The sequence below is a fragment of the Tachyglossus aculeatus genome, chromosome 14, assembly GCF_015852505.1.
Source record: "Tachyglossus aculeatus isolate mTacAcu1 chromosome 14, mTacAcu1.pri, whole genome shotgun sequence".
NCBI lineage: Eukaryota > Metazoa > Chordata > Mammalia > Monotremata > Tachyglossidae > Tachyglossus > Tachyglossus aculeatus.
This window is the reverse complement of record NC_052079.1, coordinates 14,048,385-14,066,462: the sequence shown is the minus strand read 5'-3', so window position 1 is coordinate 14,066,462 and position 18,078 is coordinate 14,048,385. Positions and strand designations below refer to the sequence as shown.

Genomic DNA, 18,078 nt, shown 5'->3' with positions numbered 1-18,078 from the left:
CCGGCTCCGCCAACTGTCAGCTGTGTGACTTTGGGCAAGTCACTTCACTTCTCTGGGCCTCAGTGACCTCATCTGTAAACTGGGGATTAAAACTGTGAGCCCCCAGTGGGACAACCTGATCACCCTGTAACCTGGGGATGGCGCTTAGAACAGTGCTTTGCACATAGTAAGCGCTTAACCAATACCATTATTATTATTATTATCTGGCCAGCTCGCTGGTTCAGCCTGGAAGAGGTCTGTCCCAAAGGAATGGAGTTATTGGGTGTGTTTTGGATGGTAGCTGCCCTGACATTCTGTTTTGGGGTTCAGGGGCCGGATGACTGAGACACCAACAACAAGGCTGACTTCCATTTCTACGGAAGTTTTCAAATAATAATAATAATAATAATAATGACATTTGTTAAGCGCTTACTATGTGCAGAGCACTGTTCTAAGCGCTGGGGGTGGATACAAGGTGATCAAGTTGTCCCACGTGGGGCTCACAGTCTTAATCCCCATTTTACAGATGAGGGAACTGAGGCTCAGAGAAGTTAAGTGACTTGCCCAAGGTCACACAGCAGACAGGTGGCGGAGCTGGGATTCGAACCCATGACCTCTGACTCCAAAGCCCGGGCTCTTCTCCACTGAGCCACGCTGCTCCTCTAAATGATGTAAGAGAGTCGGTAGACACGTTCCCTGCCCAGAACGAGCTTCCAGTTAACGATCCTCGGCTTTTCAGATACCGGCTGCCCAGAGTGAGGCCTTCGTGATCACTGGAGTGGATCATCTATTTCCTCCACACGCTGGGTTTATTTGCGACTCACCGCTCAATGATCTTCCCTTCTGCAACCCCCTTACTTCCCTTCCCACTTTCCCTCCTCTCTTTCTGACTTGGCCGGGGAATCCTTTGGCGGTTAATGAGGAAGAACGCCTTCCGGCATTTCGGAGGCTTCTGCAGGCCTGGGAGCACTTCCCTCCAATAGGTAAGAGAGTCTACCCTATAACCACTCAAGCAAACAAGGCTATTTAACGGTATTTAGTACAACAGTACTAAACGCTTAGGAGAGGGCAATACCTGATAATATGAGATCTGAATACCTTTTAGACTGTGAGCCCACTGTTGGGGAGGGACTGTCTCTATATGTTGCCAACTTGGACTTCCCAAGCGCTTAGTACAGTGCTCTGCACACAGTAAGTGCTCAATAAATACGACTGACTGATTGATTGATTGATTTAACTGACTAAGCGCTCGGTACAGTGCTTGGCACAGAGTAAGCGCTTAAATACCACAATTTTTATTATAATATAAATCCTATTAATCTGCTAGAAAGCCCTCACCTTTTCTCTTTTCTAGCCTCTCCCATGCTGCCTGCAGAGGAACACACTAGAAAGGCCAAATATCCACAACGCTTCTCTGTCAATTTGGATTTGTTCAAATGAACGCACTCAGCCGAATTTAAGATTGATAAGATTTAGGGAAGCAGTGTTGTCTAGTGGTAAGAGCCCGGAACGGGGAGTGAGAGGACCCGGGTTCTAATCCAGGCTCCACCACTTGCCTGCCTCGAGGCCTTGGGCAAGTCGCTTCACCTCTCTGGGCCTCAGTTCCCGCATATAAAAACGGGGATTAGATCCTTCTCCCTCCTACTTTGACCGTGAGCCCCACGTGGGACAGGGACTGTGTCCAACCTGATTATTCTGCATGAACCCCAGCGTTTAGTACGCTGCTTGCCACGTACTAAGCGCTTCTGAAATCCCATTAAAACACGAACGAAAAAACCCTGGACTTTGAATCAGCCACCCCGTGGATTCCGGGAGATGAAAACTACGGAAAACTCCGTGCCGTCGAAGCTTTCCAGACGCGAGAAAAAGCAGGGCTTAGCACGCGCTTTCTTTTGCGGCCCGGGTTCTTCGTCCTCATCATCAATCGTATTTATTGAGCGCTTACTATGTGCAGAGCACTGGACTAAGCGCTTGGGAAGTACAAATTGGCACCATATAGAGACAGTCAATCAATCAATCAATCAATCGTATTTATTGAGCGCTTACTATTTGCAGAGCACTGTACTAAGCGCTTGGGAAGTACAAATTGGCATCACATAGAGACAGTCCCTACCCAACAGTGGGCTCACAGTCTAAAAGGGGGAGACAGAGAACAGAACCAAACATACCAACAAAATAAAATAAGTAGGATAGAAATGTACAAGCAAAATAAATAAATAAATAAATAAATAAATAAATAGAGTAATAAATATGTACAACCATATATACATATATACAGGTGCTGTGGGGAAGGGAAGGAGGTAAGTGGGCTCACAGTCGAAAAGGGGGAGACAGAGGACAAAACCAAACATACTAACAAAATAAAATAAATAGGATAGATATGTACAAGTAAAATAAATAAATAGAGTAATAAATATGTACAAACATATATACAGGTGCTGTGGGGAAGGGAAGGAGGTAAGATGGGGGGATGGAGAGGGAAAGGAAACGTTTCCCTGCAGCTGTTCCGCAGCTGCGGCGCAACATGAAAGCGAAGAGGAAATGCGCTTGGACATCTTGTTAATGAAAGAATGGAAATCCCCCTCACCCCTGCCCACTTCTCCCAGTGAATGCCGCCAAGGTCACAAGCTCCGTCGGCTCCGGTTTCTCAGCACGGAGGGTCCGGCGACGTCGGAGTTCAATCAGGGCGCTCACCTGCCTTGCTCAATCCCGCACCCGGCTCCGGGGGCCCGCTGAGCCGCACACCACACGCGCTTTCAGATTTTCAGCCGCGACGGGGCAGAGACCATACCGAATTCCCATCTCTGTATCCTTTCCAAACGCTTAATACAGCGCACGCAGTAAGCGCTTAAAAAACGCTGCTGCGAGGGAGGTCTGCTCGGTAAAAGCGATTCGAGCAAGTCTCCGTCCAAGCGGCGGCACAGAATAATAATTATGGAATTTGTTTTAAGTTAACAAATTTGTTAAGTACAGTGCCCCAGCTGGGACACTGTACTAAACGCTGGTGGACTGTTCCCATTGGAAGCAGCGCATCCTAGTGGGTCGAGCACAGGACTGGGAGGCTCAGAGGGAGCTGGGTTCTAATTCTGGCGTTGCCAGTTGTCCACCGTGTGACCTTGGGCGAGTCACTTTACTTCTCTGGGCCTCGGTGACCTTACCTACAAATGGGGATTAAGACTGGGAGCCCCTTGTGGGACAGGGACTGTGTCCAACCTGTTTAGTTTGTATCTCCCCCAGCACTTCCTACAAAGTCCGGCACAAAGTAAGTGCTTACCATCATCATCAATCGTATTTATTGAGCGCTTACTGTGTGCAGAGCACTGTACTAAGCGCTTGGGAAGTACAAGTTGGCAACATATAGAGACAGTCCCTACCCAACAGTGGGATCACAGTCTAAAAGACTAAATACTATTACTAAATACTATACTAAATACTATTAAAACAAAACAAAAAGCTACTAGCAGTCACACTGCTCCTTGCCAAGCCCGAGAGGATGGAGGAATTAAAGGTGTGCATTGAAATTTTCCGGAGAGTTCCCGTTAAATGTAGGCTCCCTGTGGGCAGAGAACATTTCTTGTGCTTCTTCTTCCACTTCCTCGAGTACTTACTCCAGTGCGCTGTTTAGTACAGTGCTTTGCACACAGTAAGTGCTCAATAAATACGAACTGCATTGCATTTGGTGGGCACACAAACTCATCAGTGGTATTTACTGAGCATTTACTCTATGTGGAGCACTATTTACCGATCACTTATTGTGTTTGGAGCATTGTAGAAAGCGCTTGGGAAGGTACAATGCAACAGACTCGGGAGGTGGGATGCCTGCCCACAAGGAGTTTACAGTTTTCGGGGGGGAAATGTCCATTAAAATACATTACAGATAAGGGAATTAGTAGAAATGTAAGGCTAGGTACCTACATTCAATCGTATTTATCGAGCGTACACTGTGTGTGGAGCACTATTTGCCGATCACTTATTGTGTGAGAAGCACTGTATAAAGCGCTTGGGAAGGTAAAAATGCAACAGACTCGGGAGGTGGGATGCCTGCCCACAAGGAGTTTACAGTTTTCGGGGGGGAACGTCCATTAAAATACATTACAGATAGGGGAATTAGTAGAAATGTAAGGCTAGGTATCTACATTTATTCAATCGTATTTATCGAGCGTGTACTGTGCGCGGAGCACTATTTACCGATCACTTAGTGTGTGCGGAGCATTGTAGAAAGCGCTTGGGAAGGTACAATGCAACAGACTCGGGAGGTGGGATGCCTGCCCACAAGGAGTTTACAGTTTTCAGGGGGGAAACGTCCATTAAAATACATTACAGATAGGGGAATTAGTAGAAATGTAAGGCTAGGTATCTACATTTATTTAATCGTATTTATCGAGCGTATACTGCGCGTGGAGCACTATTTACTGATCACTTATTGTGTGCGGAGCATTGTAGAAAGTGCTTGGGAAGGTACAATGCAACAGACTCGGGAGGTGGGATGCCTGCCCACAAGGAGTTTACAGTTTTCGGGGGGGGGAGGGGGGAATGTCCATTAAAATACATTACAGATAGGGGAATTAGTAGAAATGTAAGGCTAGGTATCTACATTTATTCAATCGTATTTATTGAGAGTATACTGTGCGTGGAGCACTATTTACCTATCACTTATTGTGTGCGGAGCATTGTAGAAAGCGCTTGGGAAGGTACAATGCAACAGACTCGGGAGGTGGGATGCCTGCCCACAGGGAGTTTACAGTTTTTGGGGGGAAACGTCCATTAAAATACATTACAGATAGGGGAATTAGTAGAAATGTAAGGCTAGGTATCTACACTTATTCAATCGTATTTATCGAGCGTATACTGTGCGCGGAGCACTATTGACCGATCACTTATTGTGCGCGGAGCATTGTATAAAGCGCTTGGGAACGTACAATGCAACAGACTCGGGAGGTGGGATGCCTGCCCACAAGGAGTTTACAGTTCTCGGGGGGGGAAACGTCCATTAAAATACATTACAGATAGGGGAATTAGTAGAAATGTAAGGCTAGGCATCTACATTTATTCAATCGTATTTATCGAGCGTATACTGTGTGCGGAGCACTGGACTATGTGCTTGGGAGAGTAAATGTCGTGGGGCTGGGGTAGAGAGCCAAGTGTGGAGTCAACCCAAATCAATCAATCAATCGTATTTATTGAGCTCTTACTGTGTGTACAGCACTGCACTAAGCGCTTGGGAAGTACAAGCTGGCAACATATAGAGACGGTCCCTACCCAACAGGGGGTTCAAAGGGGAAGACGGATAGGGGAAATGAGGGGATGGTGAGGGAAGGCCTCTTGGAGGCTATGTGATTTTTCAGGAGGGTTTGGAAGATGGGGAGAGTTGCCTTTACTAAAGAACCAGTTCTGCTCTCTCATGGCTCCGAAAAACTGGGCTCCAGTCCTCTGGCTGAGTGTCTGAAAAAGCACCGGCAATGGAGGGGGCGTCTATTCTCTGGACCAGGTGGATGGGAAAAGGTGACCCTAGACCAGATGGGCAGGCCAAAGGCAGGGCCTTTTCTGGACCCCAGAATCCTTCGGATTAAGGAGGACGGCCAGGGCCGGGCGATGCTTCCCCAACTGGATGTGGTCAGGGCTCCTGGCTGCACTTCCCCTTGGCCTCTCTGTGGCGAGGCCCCAGCGAGCGGGCACTTCATGCTGCTGCCCGGATTGTCTTTGTCCAGAAACGCTCTGCGCATGTTACTCCCCTCCTCAAAAATCTCCAGTGGCTATTAATCAATCTGTGCATCAGGCAGAAACTCCTCACCCAGGTCTTCCAGGCTGTCCATCCCCTCGCCCCCTCCTACCTCACCTCCCTTCTCTCCTTCTCCAGCCCAGCCCGCACCCTCCGCTCCTCTGCCACCGCTAATCTCCTCACCGTTAGGCCTCGTTCTCGTCTGTCCCACCATCAATCCCCGGCCCATGTCATCCCCCGGGCCTGGAATGCCCTCCCTCTGCACATCCGCCAAGCTAGCTCTCTTCCTCCCTTCAAGGCCCTACTGAGAGCTCACCTCCTCCAGGAAGCCTTCCCACACTGAGCCCCCTCCTTCTTCTCCCCCTGGCCCCCCCACTCCACCCCCCCGTCTTACCTCCTTCCCTTCCCCACAGCACCTGTATCTATGTATATATGTTTGTACATATTTATTACTCTATTTATTTTACTTGTACATACCTATTCTATTCATTTTATTAATATGTTTGGTTTTGTTCTCTGTCTCCCCCTTCTAGACTCCCTCCACCTTCCATTTTCTCACACCCACTCATGGCCCGGTCTTTCTGCTATTTCCCCTTTCGGCCCTCCGGGCTCCTGACCTGGAAGTGACTTGCCCAAGGTCACACAGCTGACAACTGTCAGCTGTGTGACCTTGGGCAAGTCACTTCACTTCTCTGGGCCTCAGTTCCCTCATCTGTAAAATGGGGGCTGACTGCGAGCCCCCCGTGGGACAACCTGATCACCTCGTAACCCCCAGCGCTTAGAACAGCGCTTTGCACATAGTAAGCGCTTAATAAATGCTATTAAAAAAAAAAAAGCAGCCGTCGTCCGATCAGTCCCAGTTTCCTCACTTGCACGCGCCCAGTCAGTGATATTTTCGACCAATCAATCGTATTTATTGAGCGCTTACTGTGTGCAGAGCACTGTACTAAGCGCTTGGGAAGTACAAGCTGGCAACATATAGAGACAGTCCCTACCCAACAGTGACCACCGCGCCTGCCGCTCCTCGAAATCCCTCTTCCAGGAATGCCCCCTTCTTTCTCCCCACGGAAGCTCGATTTGCACTCTCCTCCGAGTTTAGTACAGTGGATACCGCTGACTGACTGAAGCTGTGCCTTTGTTTCCAGGGTCCCGTGGAATAACTGTTTGGGGAATTGTTTGTTAGCCCCTTAACTCCACCTTCATTTCTAAAATTCATTCATTCATTCGTTCAATCGTATTTATTGAGCACTTACTGTGTGCAGAGCACTTGGGAAGTCCAAGTTGGCAACATAGAGAGACGGTCCCGACCCAACAGCGGGCTCGCAGTCTAAAATGAGGGACTGGTTCAGAAACTTAAATCAAGATTATCCAAGACAGAAGATCCAGGGCTTATAAGGGTTGCTATGGCACCGCATGACATTCATCCAACCAATACTTTGAGGACATCCAGGATCTCGTTAAGCACGGCGCTTCAGTGGGGTTTAAAAAACAATTATTACATGAGAAGGTTACCAAGATCCGTCAACCGAGAGGGATATTTTAGCACCCAAACTAAGAGATTCTGGATGTCCTGGTGCTAGTTTTGGTGCTAAAATACCCCTCTCAGTTGACGGATCTTGGTAACCTTCTCATGCAATAATTTTTTTTAAACCCTACGGAAGCGTCATACCTAACAAGTTCCATTTCGAAGACAAGTTTTCATATATAGACGGGAGATTCCTACTGCAGGCTCTGTTTTCAACAGCTGCAAATCCGGACTACATTCTCTCCATAATATGAAAAATTTAGCAACTTTCTAGCCTGTGAGCCCGCTGTTGGGTAGGGACCGTCTCTATATGTTGCCAACTTGGACTTCCCAAGCGCTTAGTACAGTGCTCTGCACACAGTAAGCGCTCAATAGATACGATTGAATGAATGAATAACAAAGCCCCCATAATGATGATTCTACGGTAACTTCTCCTAACCCAAGAACAACGGTGTGAAAAATTCAGTGGCCCTGTCGACTTCTGATCCCCACCGTCTTACCTCCTTCCCTTCCCGACAGCACCTGTATCTATGTATATATGTTTGTACATATTTATTACTCTATTTATTTTACTTGTACATATCTATTCTATTTATTTTATTTTGTTAATATGTTTGGTTTTGTTCTCTGTCTCCCCCTTCTAGACTGTGAGCCCACTGTTGGGTAGGGACTGCCTCTATATGCTGCCAACCTATACTTCCCAAGCGCTTAGTACAGTGCTCTGCACACAGTAAGCGCTCAATAAATACGATTGATTGATTGATTACCCCCCATTACCCCCCAAGGGCAGGGATAGTGCCTTCTTTATTTTACTCTCCCAGCTGCATAGTCCAGTGCTCTGCATGGAAAAAAATACTCAATAAACATAGACTGTGAGCCCACTGTTGGGTAGGGACCGTCTCTCTATGTTGCCAACTCGGACTTCCCAAGCGCTCAGTACAGTGCTCTGCGCACAGTAAGCGCTCAATAAATACGACTGAATGAATGAATAACAAAGCCCCCCTAATGATGATTCTACGGTAACTTCTCCTAACCCAAGAACAACGGTGTGAAACGTTCAGTGCTGATCCAGTTTCAAAATCAAAATGCCACATAATTCCTGGAGAAATACCTTTCATTCCTCTTGCTCCTCTCCTTATTATCACTAATTCAATCATTCAATTGTGTTTATTGAGCGCTTACTGTGTGCAAAGCACTGTATTAAGCGCTCGGGAGAGTACAAAATAACAACAGACACATTCCCTGCCCAGAAAGAGATGTAAGTCTAGAGGCTAATCTTTCTTACCCGCAACAGACAGCTTCTTCCCCACTTCCCATTACCCCCCAAGGGGTAATTGTGCCTTCTTTCTTTATTTTACTCTCCCAACTGCACAGTCCAGTGCTCTGCACGGAAAAAATACTCAATAAACATAGACTGTGAGCCCACTGTTGGGTAGGGACCGTCTCTATATGTTGCCAACTTGGACTTCCCAGGCGCTTAGTACAGTGCTCTGCACACAGTAAGCGCTCAATAAATACGATTGAATGAATTACTGCCGGCCTCAGAGGTGACACGATTTCTGAATGTAATGTTATTGCCATCTACTGGCTATATGTTTCCATAATAAGAAAAATTTATTTTATTTTGTGAGTATGTTTGGTTTTGTTCTCTGTCTCCCCCTTTTAGACTGTGAGCCCACTGTTGGGTAGGGACCGTCTCTATAGGTTGCCAACTTGGACTTCCCAAGCGCTTAGTCCAGTGCTCTGCACACAGTAAGCGCTCAATAAATACGATTGATGATGATGATGATGAATAATAATAATAATAATGGCATTTATTAAGCACTTACTACGTGCAAAGCACTGTCCTAAGCGCTGGGGAAGTTACAGGGTGATCAGGTTGGCCCACGGGGGGCTCACAGTCTTCATCCCCATTTGACAGATGCGGTCACGGAGGCCCAGAGACGTGAAGTGACTGGCCCAAAGTCACACAGCTGACAAGTGGCGGGGCTTCAACAGAAGTGACCACCACATTGACTTGGATGCACTATTCATTCATTCATTCATTCAATCGTATTTATTGAGCGCTCACTGGACTGAGCGCTTGGGAAGTACAAGTTGGCAACATATAGAGATGGTCCCTACCCAACAGTGGGCTCACAGTCTAGAAGGGGGAGACAGACAACAAAACAAAACATATTAAGAAAATAAAATTAATAGATATGTACAAGTAAAATAAATAGAGTAATAAATACGTACAAACATATATACAGGTGCTGTGGGGAAGGGAAGGAGGTAAGGCGGGGGGATGGAGAGGGAGAGGAGGGGGAGAGGAAGGAGGGGGCTCAGTCTGGGAAGGCCTCCTGGAGGAGGTGAGCTCTCAGTAGGGCTGCACTTACTATGTGCAAAGCACCGTTCTAAGCGCTGGGGAGGTTACAAGGTGATCAGGTTGTCCCACGGGGGGGTTTCACAGTCTTCATCCCCATTGGACAGATGCGGTCACTGAGGCCCAGAGACGTGAAGTGACTTGCCCAAAGTCACACAGCTGACAAGTGGCGGGGCTTCAACAGAAGTAACCACCACATTGACTTGGATGCAATATAGAAATATGCTGATGATGTGCACCTTTTCATTCATTCAACCGGACTTACTGGGCATTTACCGTGTGCAAAGTACTGTACGCTAAGAGCTTACCCTTCCACAGGTTTCTAGACTGTGAGCCCACTGTTGGGTAGGGACTGGCTCTATATATGTCCTTCCCAAGCGCTTAGTACAGTGCTCTGCACACAGTAAGCGCTCAATAAATACGATTGACTGATTGATTGATTGATTCCACAGTCCCAAATTAAAGAGTACAAACAATGCTACCACTGAATTAGAACCGCGGTCTCTCCAGCCCAGGATTCTGTCTCTGACAGAAACATCAGGATCAATCAATCAATCAATCAATTGTATTTATTGAGCGCTTACTGTGTGCAGAGCACTGGACTAAACGCTTGGGAAGTCCAAGTTGGCAACATCTAGAGACAGTCCCTACCCAACAGTGGGCTCACAGTCTAAAAGGGGAGACAGAGAACAAAACCAAACATACTAACAAAATAAAATAAATAGAATAGATATGTACAAGTAAAATAAGTAAATAAACAGAGTAATAAATATGTACATATATACATATATACAGGATGCCTAGAGTAATTAGGTGCTAGTTGGCCTTCTAGGCAGCCATCCTAATGTTTCCATGACTGAGTCCCACACGGGGCTCACAGTGTATGGAGGGGGAAGATACTGAATCCCCATTTTGCAGATGAGGGAACAGAAATTATGTGATTTGCCCAAGATCATACTGCAGGTATGTGGTGGAGCCAGGATCAGAACCCAAAGTCACACAGCTGACAGTTGGCAGAGCCGGGATTTGAACCCATGACCCCTGACTCCAAAGCCCGGGCTCTTTCCACTGAGCCACGCTCACAGCCCCTACTTTTTGGTCTCCTCCTCCCCATTCCCCCCCGGCCCTACCTCCTTCCCCTCCCCACAGCACCTGTATATGTGTTTGTACAGATTTATTACTCTGGTTTACTTGTACATATTTACTATTCTATTTATTTTCTTAATGACGTGCATCTAGCTTTATCGCTATTTATTCTGACGACTTGACACCTGTCCACATGTTTTGTTGTCTGTCTCCCCCTTCTAGATTGCGAGCCCGCTGTTGGGTAGGGACCGTCTCTCTATGTTGCCAACTTGTACTTCCCAAGCGCTTAGTACAGTGCTCCGCACACAGTAAGCGCTCAATAAATACGATCGATTGATTGATTCAAAGAAAGCCGGCGATCTTTTTGGAGCCGCTCCTGAAGGCGGAAAGAGCTAGCTAGCGCTCAGGCACCGTTCCCGCCCGGAAATCCGATGGAATATTATTTTAATCTCTCTGGACGACAAATCCACCAGCTCGACGAAAGCCAAGCATGCCGTTTCAAGCTCACCTCGGGGCTGGTCTTCCTGAACTGGTCCGAACCCTCTATCACATCCTTCATGATCTTTTCCTTGAGAAAGTCATATTCTTCGGGGCTCAGGTGAAGGGACTCCAAATTTTTCCCACAGGCTGAACACCGGCCACTGTAACGGCAATGGTAGTCGTTGGCTACTGTACGAGACGGGGGTTCTGGCAAGCACCCGAGGGGGTGAAAAAAAAAAAAAAAAACAGTTCCCTCATCTGTAAAATGGGGATGAAGACTGTGAGCCCCACGTGGGACAACCTGATTACCTTGTAAATACGTTGTTGGGTAGGGACCGTCCCTATATGCTGCCAAATTGTACTTTCCAAGTGCTTCGTCCAGTGCCCTGCACACAGTAAGCGCTCAATAAATACGATTGAATGAATGAATGAATCTCCCCCAGCGCTTAGAACAGTGCTTTGCACATAGTAAGCGCTTAAAAAAATGCCATTATTATTATTATTAGAAAGGGAAAGGCAACAAGACCATCCCTCAGATCTTTCTGCTGACCAGCAGACTGTAAATAATATCATTTCACGCAAGCCACTTTGGCCGGTGAGGAGAAGTCCTGCCGTTCGTGTCTCCCCCTTTTAGACTGTGAGCCCACTGTTGGGTAGGGACTGTCTCTATGTGTTGCCAACTTGTACTTCCCAAGCGCTTAGTCCAGTGCTCTGCACCCAGGAAGCGCTCAATAAATACGACTGATGATGATGATGATGATGGAGAAAGGCACACGTAAGGGAATTCTTACCCGCGGCCTGGAGAAGGCCAAGCATCAGTGGAGGAGGGGGAGGAAGAGTTGGTAATCAATCAATCAATCAATCATATTTATTGAGCGCTTACTATGTGCAGAGCACTGGACTAAGCGCTTGGGAAGTACAAATTGGCAACATATAGAGACAGTCCCTACCCAACAGTGGGCTCACAGTCTAAAAGGGGGAGACAGAGAAAAAAGACCAAACATACTCACAAAATAAAATAAATAGAATAGATATGTACAAGTAAAATAAATAAATAAATAGAGTAATAAATATGTACAAACATATATACATCTATACAGGTGCTGTGGGGAAGGGAAGGAGGTAAGATGGGGGGATGGCAACACGTAAAGGCTGCAGTAATAAAACAGCCAAACAACCGAGGAAGACAACGGCACCAAAAGAGCAACATTATGGCTAAAGAAGCCGTTTTTTGGCTCTTTACCAGGGTCCGGGAGTAATAATAATGATAGCATTTGTTGAGCGCTTACTACGTCAGGCACAGACCGAAGTACTGGGGCGGATACGGGTAAATCGAGTCCTGTCCCACGTGGGGCTCCCAGTCTTAATCCCCATTTTACAGATGACGTAACTGAGGCGCAGAGAAGTTAAGTGACTTTCCCAAGGTCACACAGCCGGGATTAGAATGCCGGTCCTTCTGCCTCTCAGGCCTGTGGCTCTATCCGCTAGGCCGTGCTGCTTCCTAAGGACCCAGTGCTTAGAACAGTGCTTGGCACATAGTAAGCGCTTAAATGCCATCATTATTGTAACAACCTTCCGAATACTCTAATTTCTTGGAGGATGTATACTGTAGAGTGAAAGCTCCTTGTGGGCAGGGACTGCATCAACCAACTCTGTTACAAAGCAGCGTGGCTCAGTGGAAAGAGCGCGGGCTTGGGAGTCAGGGGTCATGGGTTCGAATCCCGTCTCTCCCACACGTCTGCTGTGTGACCTTGGGCCAGTCACTTCTCTGGGCCTCAGTTCCCTCATCTGTAAAATGGGGATTAAGACTGTGAGCCCCACATGGGACAACCGCATCTCCTTGTATTCCCCCCCAGTGCTTAGGACAGTGCTTTGCACGGAGTAAGTGCTTAACAAATACCAACGTTGTTATTATTACTGTCCCCGATGCTTAGTTCAGTGCTCGGCCCACAGTAAGCGCTCAATAAATCCCACTGATTGATGATGGGCAGCTGCCCCTGCTTCCTCCTGCCCCCTCAGACTCTGAGCTCCTTGAGGGCAGGTTTCACTGAAGCAGCGTGGCTCAGCGGAAAGAGCCCGGGCTTGGGAGTCAGAGGTCACGGGTTCAAATCCCAGCTCCGCCAACTGCCGGCTGTGTGACTTTGGGCAAGTCACTTCACTTCTACGGGCCTCAGTTCCCTCATCTGTAAAATGGGCATGAAAACTGTGAGCCCCCCCCCCCCCCCCCACCGTGGGACAACCTGATCACCTTGTAACCGCCCCGGGGCTTAGAACAGTGCTTTGCACATAGTTAGCGCTTAATAAATGCCATTATTATTATTATTATTATTAATTGCCCGTGTTCTCTCTGAAGTGCTCACCACAGTACTCTGCACAAAGTAAGTGCTCAGCAAATACCACTGACTGAGTCAACACCACATGGAAAGAGCACGGGCTTTGGAGTCAGAGGTCATGGGTTCGAATCCCGACTCCGCCACATGTCTGCTGTGTGACCTTGGGCAAGTCACTTAACTTCTCTGAGCCTCAGTTACCTCATCTGTAAAATGGGGATTAAGACTGTGAACCCCACATGGGACAACCTGATCACTTTGTATCCCCCCCCCCCAGCGCTTAGAACAGTGCTCTGCACATAGTAAGCGCTCAATAAATGATTGATTGATTTGCACATAGTAAGCGCTTAACAAATGCCAACATTATTATTATTATTATTGTTATTATTATGAGCCACACTTTATGGAAAAAAAAAAAAGCCCCGCAAATCCATTTTACCTCTTTTGAACTGTGGTGAATTGGCCTTTCCACCTCTCTCCAGGAATACTACAAAACAAATGGAAAAGAAACTCATTAATGGATTGGATTAGTCAAGGCTGTAAATTCCTTGAGGGCCGAGATTGTGTCTACCACCTGTACTGTACTCTCCCAAGTGCTCAGCACAGTGCTCTGCATCAGCAGGGGCTCAATAAATAGCATTAATTGATGGACTGGAATTCCACCATAAAATCACGCTATTTCCAGTCTTTTCCAAACTATAAAACGGGGATTAATTACCTGTTCCCCCTCCCCCTTAGACCATGGGCCCCATGTCCGGCCTGATTATACTGCAGCGCTTAGCGGCTAGTAGGCGCTTAACAAAGACCACTATTATTAGTATCATTATTTAGTTACTTTCATTTTATTTGTACATATTTATTTATTTTGTTAATATGTTTGGTTTTGTCTCCCCCTTCTAGACTGTGAGCCCGCTGTTGGGTGGGGACCGTCTCTAGATGGTGCCAACTTGTACTTCCCAAGCGCTTAGTACAGTGCTCTGCACACAGTACGCGCTCAATAAATACGATTGAATGAATGAATTATTATTAGGGCAGCTAAGGAACTACCCTCCTAAACATCCTGATTGCCTCGTATCTACCCCAGCGATTAGAACAGTGCTTGACACAAAGTAAGTGCTTTCCAAATCCTTCTAGGCCGTGAGCCCGTTGTTGGGCAGGGACCGCCTCTCTATGTTGCCGACTTGTCCTTCCCAAGCGCTTAGTACAGTGCTCTGCACACAGTAAGCGCTCAATACGACTGAATAATATGTAAGCATATATATTAACATCGGATACCATCAGTACAGTGCCTGGCACGTAGCGCTTAACAAACACCATTATGATTACTATTACCATTCGATGCCTCCCTGAATGATTATTAGATTGTTAATCAATCAATTGTATTTATTGAGCGCTTACTGTGTGCAGAGCACTGGACTAAGCGCTTGGGAAGTACAAGTTGGCAACATATAGAGACAGTCCCGACCCAACAGTGGGCTCACAGTCTAGAAGTTAACGAGGTAGAATAGAGGCCACGAATGAGCAGCACATTTAGGCGTACGCTATTCCAGCGGCAAAAAGGTGTTCCTCGTTTTACGTCTTTTTGGAAAAAAAGATCCAGAAATATCGGTTTACCTCTCAAACCACGTCTTTACGCTCTGCACGAAGGACTCCTCGGGATACATCTGATGATCTCTCAAATACACCAGGATGTCCAAAAGTTTGTCTTTAAGCTGGCCGTCGTTGCTGCCTTTACCGGTCTCAAAAAACAGCCGAAGGGTGCTCCAGGACGGAGTCAGAGAATAACCCAGCATTTCTTGATAGAGATCCCAAGCGAGATCCATCTCTTGGTGGAGGAGGGCTCCCTCGATACAGTCCCCGTAATTTGTTTTGGAGGGAATTATGATCTTTTTGACCTTCTCCAACAGCAGTAAGCTCTCTCTCCAGTGATCCGAGTGGGATAAACCCCGGATCAGGAGGGTGTAAGCCCCCGATTCCAGACACCTGTATCTGGCTCTCAGGATCTCGTAGAGGTCGATAACCTCTGCCGTTTGCTTCTGATGGACACACAGGGTCAAATAGTGAATAAGCAAACTGTACCCCAATTCGCTGCTATTCCTTTTGGCCACCCAGGCCAGCAGAGACTTGGCCACATCTAGGGGGCTGTTATTCTTGATCATCTTCTTCATCATCCAGTTTTCGAAATTCTTCTGGGTTTTCCACGTGTCCTTCATCTTCTCCCACTCCTCCGAATTCAGAGGCTTGGCTGGGAGCAGAACGGAGTCCTCCAGGAAGACAGAAGCCGGTCCTTGATCCTGGCCCAGCTTCCTCGACCTGCTCTTAGCCGCTCCAGCGGAAAATAAGGGATGAGAAACGGAGGGGTGGTGCTTCCCTCCGCCCTTCCTTTCTCCCGTCTTTCCAGAATTGGCCCCGGAAGGCAGCGGGCTGACCGTTTTGCCGTTATCTGGAGAAGACGTGGCGGTGGGGAAGGCTCCGCGGACTTCCTTAGAGGAGTAGAAACGGGAGAAGAGAGGGGGCGGAGGCCGGCCCCTCGGAGCCAGAGCGCACAAAACCCGCAAACCTTGCCAATACGGAGCGGGGAAGAACGTCATGATGTAGCAGAATTTGCGAGGGAAGCAAATCCCCGAGCAAGTAGCGGGGCAAGTTTCTATACGTTACAGGGCTGGGAAGATTGAGGGGGCGGATAAAGGTTTCTGAGCACTCAGAGGAGACTTTCGAAAATAAGGAAAATGAGCTGCGGCGCGTCCAAAGCCAAGCTGGCGCTTTGTGGGTCAAAAGGGAGATAACGGGGGATCAGTCGTGACCGACTGCAAGAGGCCGATTATTCCATCCTGTCCGGGCTACGGCAGCGGGCAGCTCCGGTGAACTGGGGAATTCTGCTTCAGGTCAGGACAGCTGCAGGAAAACACCAGAGAACATGAATTACTTCCCCTCCATCTTCCTCCTTCCCCTCCCCACAGCACCTGTATATATGTATATATGTTTGTACAGATTTATTACTCTATTTATTTATTTATCTTACTTGTATAGTAAGTGCTTAACAAATACTACCATTATTATTATTATTGTTATTCCCCGTGCCTCAGTTACCTCGTCTGGAAAATGGGGATGAAGACTGTGAGCCCCACATGGGACAACCTGATCACCTTGTATCCTTCCCAGTGCTGACAACAGTGCTTGGCACATAGTAAGCGCTTAACAAATAGCACCATTATTATTATTCTCCATGCCTCAGTTACCTCATCTGTAAAATGGGGATAAAGACTGTGAACACCCGTGGGACAACCTGATCACCTTGTACCCTCCCCAGCGTTGAGAACAGTGCTTGGCACGTAGTAAGCGCTTAACAAATACCACCATTATTATTATTATTCTCCGTGCCTCAGTTACCTCGTCTGTAAAATGGGGATGAAGACTGTGAGCCCCACATGGGACAACCTGATCACCTTGGATCCTCCCCAGCGTTGAGAACAGTGCTTGGCACATAGTAAGCGCTTAACAAATACCACCATTATTATTATTATTATTCTCCGTGCCTCAGTTACCTCTTCTGGAAAATGGGGATGAATCAATCAATCCATCGTATTTATTGAGCGCTTACTGTGTGCAGAGCACTGGACTAAGCGCTTGGGAAGTCCAAGTTGGCAACATATGGAGACAGTCCCTACCCAACAGCGGGCTCACAGTCTAAAAGGGGGAGAGAACAAAACCAAACATACTAACAAAATAAAATAAATAGAATAGATATGTACAAGTAAAATAAATAAATCAATACAGTAATAATAAATAAATAGAGTAATAATGATAATGATAGCATTTATTAGGCGCTTACTATGTGCAAAGCACTGTTCTAAGCACTGGGGAGGTTACAAGGTGATCAGGTTGTCCCACGGGGGGCTCACAGTCTTCATCCCCATTTGACAGATGAGGGAACTGAGGCCCAGAGAAGTGAAGTGACTTGCCCAAAGTCACCCAGCTGACAAGTGGCGGAGCCAGGATTTGAACCCACGACCTCCGACTCCAAAGCCCGGGCTCTTTCCACTGAGCCATGCTGCTTCTGGATGAAGACTGTGAGCCCCACGTGGGGCAACCTGATCACCTTGGACCCTCCCCAGTGTTGAGAACAGTGCTTGGCACGTAGTAAGCGCTTACCAAATACTACCATTATTATTATTATTCTCCGTGCCTCAGTTACTTCATCTGTAAAATGGGGATGAAGACTGTGAGCCCCCCGTGGGACAACCTGATCACCTTGGACCCTCCCCAGTGTTGAGAACAGTGCTTGGCACGTAGTAAGCGCTTAACAAATACTACCATTATTATTATTATTCTCCGTGCCTCAGTTACTTCATCTGTAAAATGGGGATGAAGACTGTGAGCCCCCCGTGGGACAACCTGATCACCTTGGACCCTCCCCAGCGTTGAGAACAGTGCTTGGCACGTAGTAAGCGCTTAACAAATACCACCATTATTATTATTATTCTCCGTGCCTCAGTTACCTCGTCTGTAAAATGGGGATGAAGACTGTGAGCCCCACATGGGACAACCTGATCACCTTGGACCCTCCCCAGCGTTGAGAACAGTGCTTGGCACA

General features: G+C 47.3%; 1 protein-coding gene across 1 annotated transcript in view; it reads right to left on the bottom strand.

Moving 5' to 3' along the window:
* The window catches only part of LOC119937274 (protein only RNase P catalytic subunit), a 96,122-nt gene extending 80,042 nt beyond the window's left edge, over positions 1 to 16,080 (bottom strand). Inside the window, exons 1-3 of the mRNA XM_038756951.1 lie at positions 15,099 to 16,080; positions 13,924 to 13,971; positions 11,183 to 11,315 (exon numbers count right to left, since the gene is read on the bottom strand). Of these exons, the coding sequence (XP_038612879.1) occupies positions 11,183 to 11,315; positions 13,924 to 13,971; positions 15,099 to 16,075 (1,158 nt within the window). The 5' untranslated portion in view covers positions 16,076 to 16,080. The remainder of the gene's footprint in view (positions 1 to 11,182; positions 11,316 to 13,923; positions 13,972 to 15,098) is intronic.
* Between the last annotated feature and the right edge of the window lie 1,998 nt (positions 16,081 to 18,078).